Source organism: Chlorocebus sabaeus, chromosome 24 (genome assembly GCF_047675955.1).
Source record: "Chlorocebus sabaeus isolate Y175 chromosome 24, mChlSab1.0.hap1, whole genome shotgun sequence".
In the NCBI taxonomy this organism is placed as follows: Eukaryota; Metazoa; Chordata; class Mammalia; order Primates; family Cercopithecidae; genus Chlorocebus; species Chlorocebus sabaeus.
The window spans coordinates 82,005,645-82,017,865 of NC_132927.1; the positions used below are offsets into that span (position 1 = coordinate 82,005,645).

Below are 12,221 nucleotides of genomic sequence, written 5' to 3' on the forward strand. Positions count from 1 at the left end.
GACACCCCTCCTTCTAGAAGGTTCCCAGCTAACAGGTGCAGAAGGAGTGAAAATTGAAATAGGAGACCCCATCTTGAGACCCTCACGGAACAGTGCCCCTGGGCCATGTCCCCACTTTGGGACACGGGATCTCAGTGTGAGGTTCGCGCTGCCTGACCCCGATCCCATCGGTGTGTGGGCCCTTCCTCAGCCCAGGTGATTCCCTGTGGGCACGGGATCGGGCAGTGCTCCCCACGGCTGCTGGGCCCCAGGACCGGCCTCCAAGGCTGAACCGCGGCTCTGCCAGCTCCACAGAGAGCCAACAGCTCACCCGACAGGGACCAAGATGACAAGATGCCCAGGGCCGCCCTGTGCCCCGGGACCCAGCTGCAGCCCCAGCAGGACAGGGGTGAGGGTGGGGGGCACAGTGGGACTCCCGAAGACAAACGGCCAGCGCCCTCAGTGAACTCAGTGCCATGAGGAGCGTGTGCACAGGGTGTGGTGGGTGCGTCCCCGTGACCCTGTGTGTGCTGTAGGGTGGCTGTGCCCGCGGCCCTCACCACCTGCTGCCTGGGGCCCAGCCTGCCTCTCTGGGGCTGGAGGGTGGATCCAGCAGGGACGGCGTGACACTCAGAGTCATCGTGTAGTGACAAGGACGGGGGCTGCTTTCAAAGCTCCTGAATGTTTTATGGGTCACAGTGAAGGTTCATAGGACTCGGGGGACATGGCCTAGACTGGGCATGGGTCCAGCCCCTAGGCAGACAGTGGGCACACGGCATGTCCTCCTCCATCCCCACCTGTCTGGTCCCCAGCCACACGCTGAGCCTGAGTTCCCGACCCGCCCACACCCGGCAGCTCAGGCCCAAGTCCCTGTCCCCCAACCCACATCCCCTCACAGCAGGTGCTTCAGAGGGGCCTTGGAACGTGACCAGGGTGAGGGAGGTGCTGCGGGGACTGGGGACCACGCATGGTGCCCGGCCCAGTGCCAGGGCGTGGTGGGTCAGGGCCCAGATCTCCGAGGCCCAGGCTGTGTGTGTTGGAAGCCCTAGTGTTGATGGAATCAGATGCCCACATCCTCATCCTCGCCTGGGGCCCCTTCTCCAGGAGCCCTGGGTTCAGTCAGAGTCCAGCCAAGGTCCCCTCCCTGGCCAGAGGCCTCACTGGCTCGGTCACCCTCACCTCACGGCCCCCACCCCCTCACCTCTGCCAGTCTGGCCACTCTGGGCTGCTCCTGGCCCCCTTCCCACAGACACAGACCCGCAGGTTCTCCAGGCCCTCCAGGCCCTCTGCCCACTCCATGGCTCCTGCCCCTGCCCCTGTCCTCTTGACCTCCCAGCGTCTATCCCTGTCCTCGGGCTGCACCCTGCTGGCTGTCCTGTTCTCTGACCATCCCCCACTGTCTAGTCCTTCCTGGGAGACCCGAGGCTGTCCCAGGCCTCAGCCCCCAGGGCTAGGATCGCAGTGCCCAGGGGCCCGGGACCTCTTGCTCCTGCCTCTGGCATGTTGTTACCCACCCCAGGCTCCCCAGCCTGATGTTCGGGGTCCCGTGTGGGTCTGTGGGTTTCCCTGAGGCTCAGAGGCCTGCCCCGTCTGGCACAGACAGGGAACAGGGTGAGGGCTGGGTGGTGGCCCAGTGACCTCAGGAGCCAGGCCTTGGAGGTGCAGATGGGCCCGAGCTGCCATGCCCCCCACCCACAGAGAGGCCCCGACTCTGTCCCAGCACCCGCTCAGCCACTCCCAGCTGCAGGCTGAACTCTGCCCATTTGCTCCTGGGCCATGTGTGTTTGGGTGTGAGTGTGGGTATGAATGTGACAGTGACTTAGTGTGTGGGTGTGAGCGTGGGTGAGGGTGTGAATGTGTTTGGGGGTGTGTGTGGGGGTATGTTTCTGTGTGTGTTTGTGTGTGAATGTTGTATAACAGCTGCGGTGTGTGTTTGTGTGAGTGTGTGACGGGGCTTGCACCTGAGTTCCTGGGCCCAGCTTGCTGCCTCTTTCTCCCTGTGTGTTCTCTGCCTCTGTTGTGTCCTCTCTCTATTTCTGTGTCCATGTCTCTTTTTCCCTGTTCCCATCTCCTCTCTTTTTCTTCCATCTCTGTGTCTCCCTGTCTCTGTTTCTTCTTATCTCTCTCACCTCATCTCTCTCTCTGTCTCTTGTGTCTCTGTGTCTCACTGTTCTCGCCTCTGTCCCTCCTCGTCCCTGTCTCTTATCTCTCTCCATCCCCATCTCTCTCTCTGTGTTTGTCTTTGTCTCTCTTTTCCTGTCTCTGTGTCTCTTGTCTCTCCCCATCCCTGTCTCTCTCTGTGTCTCTTATCTCTCCCCATCCCTATCTCTCTATGTCTCTGTGTCTCTTATCTCTCCCCATCCCTGTCTCTCCCTTTGTCTCTGTGTCTCTTGTCTCTCCCCATCCCTGTCTCTCTCTGCCTATGTCTCTGTGTCTCTTGTCTCTCCCCATCCCTGTCTCTGCCTATGTCTCTGTGTCTCTTGTCTCTCCCCATCCCTGTCTCTGTCTGTGTCTCTTATCTCTTCCCATCCCTGTCTCTCTCTATGTCTCTGTGTCTCTTGTCTCTCCCCATCCCTGTCTCTGTCTATGTCTCTGTGTCTCTCTGGGTCCCTGGTCCAATGTCCCCTTCCCAGAACCCCTGTTTCCCTGGTGTGGGGTGCAGGTCTTGCTGTGGCCCTGTGGGCTGTGCCTGTGCTGGACACAGCCTGCTGGGGCAGCCGCTCAAGCCCCAGGACTGGGCACTGCATCCTGGCTCTGGCCAAGGGCCCTGGGGAGAGCTGAGGGAGGTGCATGCAGGGTGTGGGGCCCACCATGGTCACTGCCAGATGCTCAGTGCCAGTGCCTCTCTTGGTCTGCTGTGTGGTGGGCACAGCCCTCATAAGGGCTGCCCATGGAGGAGGCCTGTCTCCTGGAGAGCCCGGACAGGTGGACAATGGCCTGTGCAGACCCTGGAGGAACCCAGGCTGGCCCTGGCTGGTCCCAGATGACCCCGGATGGCCCTGGCTGACCCTGGCAGAACCCAGGCTGGCCCTGGCTGGTCCCAGATGACTCCAGATGGCCCTGGCTGATGCTGGTGGAACCCAGGCTGGCCCTGGCTGGTCCCAGATGACTCCAGATGGCCCTGGCTGATGCTGGTGGAACCCAGGCTGGCCCTGGCTGGTCCCAGATGACCCCGGATAGCCCTGGCTGATGCTGGCGGAACCCAGGCTGGCCCTGGCTAGCCCCAGATGACTCCAGATGGCCCTGGCTGACCCTGGCTGACCCCAGATGACCCTGGCTGACCCTGGCAGAAACCAGGCTGACCTTGGCTGACCTTGGCTGACCCTGGCTGGCCCTCGTTGGCTCTGGCTGGCCCCAGCTGACCCTGGCTGACCCTGGCTGACCCTGGATGACCTCAGATAGACCATAGTTGACCCTGGCTGACCTCTGCCAACCTTGGACCTGGAAAGCCCTGGCTGACCCTGGGTGGCTTGGGGCTGGGCCTCCCTGTGGCTGCAGCCCCTTGCTCAGGCCCCAGGCGCACCTGGCCAGATCTCGGTTTTGGGGCATGTTTCTCAGAACAGCAGTTCTCTGGCTGGTACACCTGCCTGGGCTGTGTTCACAATGACTCAGCCACCCCACAGGACTATTTTGGGTATTTCTGCAGGTGATGGGGTACAAGAGGCTTCAGGAGAAAGAGAAAAGCAAGAGAGTACAAACAGTATGTCCTCCCCCCACCTTCCTGTACCCACTCCTGTACTGTACTCCCTCCCCAGTGGTAAATCCAGACCTGGGGACCCCTTAGGGGCTGGGGGTGTAGATCATGGGGCCTGGGCTGGTCCTCTCCCCACCAAGTCCTCCTGGGGCCTACACACCCCTCTGAGCCTAGAAAAAATGGAGCAAGTCATTGGGGTCATTTCTTCATCTACCACCGAGTGCATGCATTGAGAGGGTCTCGGCTTCCCCGGAGACCTCCCTCCACTGCTGCAGGTCACTCACTAATGAGGGCGAACGTTCAGAAATCAGACAGGACTCAGTGTCTAGACAGACTGATACAGGCTCAGAAAAGGAGTAAGACTTCAAAATGAATATGTATAAGAAAAGGATCAGGAATCAGTGATCAGGGACAGGGATTCATGATCTGGTCTAGGGCTCAGTGGTCAGGAACAGGGCCCAGTGATCAGGACCAGGGCTCAGTAATCAGGACTAGGGCCCAGTGATCAGGACCAGGACCCAGCAATAGGGTCCAGGGCTCAGTGATCAGGAACAGTGCTCAGTGATCAGGACCAGGGCCCAGTGATCTGGTCCAGGGCTCAGTGATTTGGTCCAGGGCTCAGTGATCAGGAACAGGGTTCAGTGATCAGGAACAGGGGTTAGTGATCAGGAACAGGACTCAGTGATCAGGACCAGGGCTCAGTGATCAGGACCAGGGCTCAGTGATCAGGAACAGGGCTCAGTGATCAGGAACAGGGCCCAGTGATCAGGAACAGGGCTCAGTGATCAGGAACAGGGCCCAGTGATCAGGACCAGGGCTCAGTGATCAGGACCAGCGCTCAGTGATTGGGTCCGGGGCTCAGTGATCAGGAACAGGGCCCAGTGATCAGGATCAGGGCCCAGTGATCAGGACCAGGGCTCAGTGATCAGGACCAGTGCTCAGTCATCAGGTCCGGGGCTCAGTGATTGGGTCTGGGGCTCAGTGATCTGGAACAGGGCCCAGTGATTGGGTCTGGGGCTCAGTAATCGGGAATAGGACCCAGTGATCGGGTCTGGGGTTCAGTGATCAGAACCAGGGCTCAATGATTGGGAACAGGGCCCAGTGATCGGGTCTGGGGCTCAGTGATCAGAACCAGGGCTCAGTGATCGGGTCTGGGGCTCCACGATTGGGAACAGTGGTCAGTTATCAGGACCAGGGGCCAGTGATCTGTCCAGGGCTCAGTGATTAGAAACAGAGGTCAGTGGTCAGGATCAGAGCTCGGTTACCAGAAATAGGGCCCAACAATGAGGATCAGGGCTCAGTGATAAATACCAGGGTTCAGTGATCAAAAGTAGGACTGAGTGATTAGAATTAGGGCCCAGTGATCAGGACCAGGACTGGATGATCAGCACCAGGACTCAGAAGTCAAGAGCAGAGCCCATCGATCAGAACTAGGATTCAGGGACCAGAACCAGGGACCATTGGTCAGAACCAGAGCCCAGTGATTAGGAACAAGACCCAGTGATGAGGACCAGGGCTTAGTGGTCAGGACCAAGATTCAGGGATAAGAACAGGACCCAGTGATCAGGACCAGGGCACAGTGATCAGGGCCAGAGCTCAAAAATCAGGACTAGTACCCAGTGATCAGGACCAGGGCTCAGTGATCATAACTAGGGCTCAGTAATAAGACCAGGACTGAGTGACCAGGACCAGGGCCCAGTGATCTGGTCCAGGGTCCAGTGATTAGGACCAGGGCTCAGTGATGAGGGCCAGAGCTCAATGATCAGGACCAGGACCCAGTGATCAGGACCAGGGCTCAGTGATTGACTATTGACTAGGACCAGAGCTCAGTTATTGAGTGTTGACTGGGACAAGGGCTCAGTGGTGAGGACCAGAGCATAGTTAGCAGGACCAGGGCCCAGTGATCAGGGCCAGGGCTCATTGATCCAGAACATTGCCCAGTGATCAGGATCAAGACTCAGCAATCCAGCCGGGACTGAGTTATTAGGACCAGAGCCTAGTGATCCAGACCAGGGCTCAGTGATCATGACCAGGGCCCAGTGATCAGGACCAGAATTGAGTGATCAAGTCTAGGACTCAGGGATCAGGACCAAGACTGAGTGATCAGGACCAAGACTCAGTAATCAGGACCAGGGCTCAGGGGTAAGGACTAGAGCACAGTTAGCATGACCAGGGCCCAGTGATCAGAAACAAGGCCCTTTGATCAGGGCCAGGGTTCATTGATCAGGAGCAGGGTTCAGTGATTAGGATCAGGGCTCAGTAATCAGCACCGGGGCCCAGTGACCAGGATCAGGGTCTAATAATCAGGACCAGGGCTGAGTGATCAGGTCTAGGGCTGAGTGATGAGGACCAAGATGGAGTGATCAGGACCAGTGCTGTGTGATCTGGACCAGGACTGAGTGATCAGGACCAGGGCTGTGTGATCTGGACCAGGGCTGAGTGACCAGGACCAGGGCTGAGTGATCAGGACTAGGGCTGAGTCACCAGGAACAGGGCTGAGTGATGAGGACCAGGGCTGAGTGACCAGGACCAGGGCTGTGTGATCTGGACCAGGGCTGAGTGACCAGGACCAGGGCTGAGTGATCAGGTCCAGAGCTGAGTGATCAGGTCCAGGGTCAAAAACAGGAGTAGGACTCAGTGATCAGGACTAAGGCTCAGTGATCAAGGCTAGAATTGAGTGATCAGGAACAGGGCCCAAGTAGTAGGACCAGAGCTCAGCGATCGGTAAAAGGGCCCACTGGTCAGGACCAGGGCCCTGTGATCAGGATGAGGACCCAGTGAGGAGGACTAGGGCTGTCTAGGTTGTGGGGAACAGGGATCCCACATAGTTCTTGGGAGCAGGCTTCTTTGCCATGGTCTCTGGTGAGTCCAGCATCCATCCTTGGGCCTCAGCCTCATGCAAGATCAGGTTGTTTCTTGATTTTGGGACTAGGGGTACCCTCTGTCCATGCCCACCATGACCACCATGACACCCAGGGGGACTTTGAAGCAGGCGTCCTCCGGTCTAAAGCCACCACCCTTTCCCTGACCCCCATCTCCTCATTCAGAGTCTGTGAACATTTTCCTTGGGACCACTTTATTGCACCTGGAAGGGATGTGAGTAAGGGCGGGTTGGTGATTTCTGAAAGGGCTGAGTTCTGGCAAGCATAGCTGGCTTCTCCAAGAGGTTCCTCCACACTTCCTCCCTGCAAAGACAGAGGGGTCACAGCCTGAAGGAGCAGCACCCTTGCCAATGCCCTCTGTCCTAGCCCTGGCCTGGCTCATGGGAGCCTGGACGGAATCCTGGTTACTGTACTGGAGGGAAGCTCAGCCCTGACGCCGGGCCTGCCTGTGTCCTCAGTGTCTGTGAAGGGCCCCCCAGGAGAGCACGTGCCCCCACAGTGGGAGCAGGTGGTGCTTTCCTCACAGCCAAGCACTGCAGCCCACCCCATCTACTGTGGGCTCATCCCTCTCCTGGGCTCCTACCTGTGCCTTGCTGGCTCTCGCTCAGTACTGGGGGCCCTCCCTGCTGCCAGATGGACCCCGGACGCTGGTCACGGTCAGCGCTGTGCTGTAGAACAGGCTCAGCAGGAAGAGGGTGAGGAAGGTGATGGTGGTGGGCCACAGGTTGGCACCAGGGGTCTCCTCCTCCAGGGTCTCCTGCGGCAAGTCCAGCACCACATAGGGAGGCACCATCTGCCAATCTGTAACACAGCAAGAGCCTTCCAGGCCCAGACTCATGTGAATAGTGGGTATGCTTCCTTGGGGTCTGGGGACAGTGGGGTCTGGGTCCCCATCTAAGGCCTGAGACTCCCCCAGGGAGGATGAGGAGGCAGGGTCCCAGGTGAGGGGCTGGGACTTTCTGTCTTTGAGGTTCTTAGGGCACTTCAGGGAGAGACTCAGCAGGGCAGAAAGTGGACACCATCTGCTTCTCCAAGGGTAGTTTGAGCCCAAGGTACCCTCCCACCCCCCCACCCCCCACCCCCACCCCCACCCCATCTCAGTCCCAGCCATGTATTCAGTGACTGGGTCCTGGGGCCAGAGAGGACCAGATACACCCACCCTCAGGGATATCTGGGTCCAAGACAGAGACCTGGGTCTGACATTCAGTGTGCCAAAATTGAATGGGCAAGACCAGAGGCCTCTGTTGCCTTCCCAGGGAATGTGGCTGAGGGGTTACAAGGGAGGGCCAGGGGAGGGCTACCAGCACGGGCATTCTTATTTTCCTCAGGGTCTCAGGGCATAGACCTCCCTTGTACAGCTGTACCTGCTTGTCACATGCTGATACATCCAGTCATTCACCTATCTTTCTATCCTTCCGTCCATCTATCCATCCATCCATCTACAAAGCTATTATCTGTATATCCACCCCTCCATCGATAACACTCTTACCCACTCACTCATCCATTCATCCTCCATTCATCTATTAATATAAGGTTATCATTTAAATATCCACCCATATATCTATAAAGCTATTTTCCATCCATTCATGCTTCTTCCATCTATCCATCCATCCATCCACTCATCCATCTATAAAGCTATTTTCTATCCATTCACTCATCCATCCATAAAGCAATTCTCCATCCATTTATCTTCCATCCACCTATCCTCCATAGATCTACCCACCCACCCATCTATCCTCAATCCTCCATCCATCCACCCATCCTCCATTCACCCCTCCATTTATCTTCCATCCTCCATCCACCCATCCATCCTCCATCTGCCCACCCATCCATCATCCATCCATCCATCCATCCATCCATCCATCCATCCATCCATTCATCTTCCATCCTTCATTCATCCACTCATCCATTCTCCATCCACCCGTCCACCTATCCTTCATCTATCCATCCATCATATATCCATCCATCCACCCTCCATCCAGCCATTTACCCACCCATCCATTTTACCACCCATCCATCCTCCATCTACCAATCCCCATCTGCCCATTCATTCACTATATGTCCTAGGATCTACCCATGTGTCTGCCTGATCTCTGTCTGCTGGTTCAGCCCCTCATCTATTGATTCTCCCTCTTTCCCTGTCTCTTTAAAAGCCCCTCCTCTGGGCCAGGTCCTGGGTCCCATGGACTGGAAGGCTTCTCTGTGGCAGGGCTTCCTTGGGTGACCTGTTGCTCTCACCCTCTGGTGACTGGACCCTCAAGGGTGACAGTAACCTCCACCTCACCTTGGCCCTGAGAGCAGAGAGGCAGCCAGAAGGCGGGGGTGCCTGGGGAGGCCCGGAAGATGTCTAAGGCAAGAGCAGGGGCCCCACTGCCCCCTTGTGGGAGTCCTGGTGCCAGGTGTCCCCACAGTGGTTGTGGCACAGTTCTTCCTCTCCTGGGAGCCCCAAGCAGAAGCCAGAGGCATGCAGAGGGGCCCTGGGCAGGCCCTGTTTCACTGGCCTGCTTCTGATGCTACCCCACACGGCCCCTCCCGGTCTATGCTTTGGGTCCTAGTTGGGCTTAGGAAGGGATGGGAGACTTGGCCAGGCAGGGAGCAGGGGCTGCCTGGGAGGGGTCTGTGGAGTTGGTCCCTGAGCTGTGCACAGTGGAAACACAGGGAGGCCAGAGGGGCCTGGGGCAGCAGGCTGAGCCTGGGAATGCCCACTGGGGGCCTGGGAGGGGACTCCCCTGGCTTTTCTGGAGCTGGGTCTGGGCTGTGAACATTCTGCTCCTGCAGGGCTCAGGCGTATATGTGGGTGTCAGTGTGCACGTGTGTCCGTGTGCCCCGTACAGAGCAGTGTGGTTAAGGGGAGGTGCCCCTTTCTGTATGTGTCAGTGGGGACATCCTGAGACCCACCTACTAGGGTGGTGGGGCCCTCCTGGAGCTTGTCCTCCCAGGGGGCCCTGGAGTCCAGCCCCTCACTCCCTCGCTGCTCCTCCCACTACCTGCCTCTTTCTCGGCCAGCCTGCTCCTCTCACACTGTCTATTCCCTCCCATCTGCAGCCAGAGGCAGCTCTCTCAGGGACAAACGGCCATGCCGCTGCCCACTCAGAACTCTCCGGGGCATGTGCGTCTCTCAGAACCCACCCTGGGCTGTGCCTGCCTCGGCAGACCTAAGATTTCACACCAGCGAGGCCTCCTGCACCACACACTCACACTCACAACTCACACTCACACCAGGGTGGAAAGGCTCATGGGGGTGCCAGGGCCCCCCCGAGGCTCAGGGCAGGGGTGTTCTTCCCTCTCCGTGCCCCGGCCCTTTCCCATGTGCTGAGACCCTGAGGATGGACAGAGGCGCCGGATGGAAGCGTGGGGCTGCTTGGGGGAGCATGGAGTTTATTCAGGGGTGGGGACAGGCGGGCGGCTCAGTAGCAGGTGCCGTCCACTTCCGCCATGACCACAGACACATTGACGTGGGTGGGTTTACCCGCCAGGCGGTCGATGGTCTTCTGTGTGAAGGCCAGCGGCAGGGCCTCGTGGCCCACCATGCAGGAGAAGGTGTCCCCCTTCTTCCAGTCCTCGGCTGCCACGCGCAGTATGCTGGTCACGGCGAAGGTGGTGGGGCCCTGGCTGGGCTCCTTCCGGGATTCCCAAGTCAGGTACTTGTCACGGGGCAGCTGCTCTGTTCCCTTCAGCCAGCGAACCAGCACGTCCTCGGGGCTGAAGCCGCGTGCCAGGCACGTCAGCGTCACCAGCTCGTTCAGGGCCAGCTCCTCCGACGGCGGCGGCAGCAGGTGGACCTCGGGCCGGAACGTGTTTCCTGGAGGTAGAGAGCCAGGTCAGGGGGCTGGGCAGGGGATGAGAGAGCCTCTACCGCTCTGGTGGGCACCCCAGGCTGTGTCCTGGCCCCCTCAGCCTGCCTCAGTTTCCCTCTGCACTTGGCATGAGCACCCAAGCCCAGGACCGGGAGGGAGGAAGCAGGCCAGGAATATGCTTTGCAAACCAGAGCCCCAAGCAGGGTCTGGACCCACCGGATTTTGTGATGGTGGCGGTTAGCTGGGTCTCCAACTCAGAATGATTAGCAGTGCAGGTGAAGGTCACCCCATTGTTCCATGGCTCGGCACAGCCGGGTAGGACACTGGACACGCTGTAGCAGCCACAGGGGTCACGCTCAGGTGACTGTTGGACAGCATTCTTCCCACTTGAGGGCGTCCAGGTGAAGGTGGCACCCGAGGGATCTCTCAGGCCGGTCAGTGTGCACGTGAGGTTCGCTTCTGAACCTAGGAGCAGGTCCTCGAGGGCTGGCCGGCGCAGCGACAGTCGGGGTTTGTCACATAAGGGACATTTGGGTGAGGCAACTGCAGTGGAGAGATGGCCTCAGCTGGTCAGCACGCCCTTCCCCGTGCCCCCGCCTTGCCCCTCCTGGCCTGTCTACCACCACCTCCTGGGGCTCGGCCCACAGTCCACTCTGATGTGAGTGAAGGGGCGGCTCCCTGTGGGGAACATGGGTCCAGGCGCAGTGTCAGGGCAGGCTGGGATGGCCCCGCCCCACTCCCCAGCCTGCCCTCTGACCTCTGCAGGGCACAGCCACATCCTGGCTGGGATTTGTGTAGTGCTTCACGTGGCATGTCACGTACTCGCTGGCTGGGCACTGTGCGGCCGGCAGGGTCAGCTGGCTGCTTGTGGTGTACAGGCCCCCAGAGGCGGCCTGGCTGGGCGGTAAGTTTATGACGGTCACGCCTGCTCCGCTTTTGCTCCAGGTCACGTTGAGTGGCTCCTGGGGGAAGAAGCCCTGGACCAGGCAGGCAACGACCACATTCCCATCTGGCTGGGTGTCCTCGAGGCTCAGCGGGAAGACCTTGGGGCTGGTCGGGGATGCTGGAACACAGAATGCGCTGTGAGGACGCGGCCCTCATGCCATGTCCCCAGGAGAACAGGCTGTGCCTGCCTCTCCCCTACACTGGAGGAACCTAGCACAGAGAGGCCCGGTGACAAGGTCACACAGCTCCTGCACCACAGGCCTGCATTTGGACCTGGCTGTCTGATCCCAGCAACACGGTTTCTGAACATGCTCCTCAGATAGGGTCTCTGACCCAGGCCGTCCCAGACACAAGTTGTATTAAACAGGGCTCTGCTATGGAGTGGCCGAGTCCCCTGAGCTCCCTGACTGCAGCTCCTGCTCTGGGTGGGGGACATATCTTGCTCTCTCCCCTGCAGCTAGAGAGGATCTTGGCGGGGGCTCTGAGGAGGTAGCCTGGGCTCTGAGTGCTGTGTGCATGGGGTGGGACGGCTTGGCTGTGACCCCACCTCCCTGTCCCCAGTCAGGGTCTCAGTCCAACACCCAGCACTCCACGAGCCCCACCCCAGGCCCAAACAAGCCACAGTGGACCCCTGTGGCATATGAGGTCTCAGGACCAGAGGCCAACAGGCTAAGCCATGTCCCTGCCAGGCCCTCCAGGGCAGGGCCTGCTACACCCGGTAGCTCTGGGCCGAGCCCATTCCAAATTTCCTTCAGGCAATGGGCAAGAGGAAAGACAGAATCATGGTGCAACAGAGCTGCATGGCCCTCAGAACCCCTAAGAACACAGCTGCATGAGCTCAGCTGAGCTCAGTCAAACCCAGCTCAGCTCAACCCAGCTCAGCTCAGCCCAGCTCAGCCTAGCCCAGTCCAGCCCAGTCTAGCT

General features: G+C 59.1%; 1 gene segment (V, D, J or C); it reads right to left on the reverse strand.

The window, feature by feature from the left end:
* Positions 1-6,725: 6,725 nt before the first annotated feature.
* The window catches only part of LOC103229879 (immunoglobulin heavy constant alpha 2-like), a 229,682-nt gene continuing 224,186 nt past the window's right edge, over positions 6,726-12,221 (reverse strand). The window contains 5 exon segments of the C gene segment in view: positions 6,726-6,858; positions 7,139-7,374; positions 10,025-10,357; positions 10,569-10,895; positions 11,110-11,415. Of these exon segments, the coding sequence occupies positions 7,160-7,374; positions 10,025-10,357; positions 10,569-10,895; positions 11,110-11,415 (1,181 nt within the window).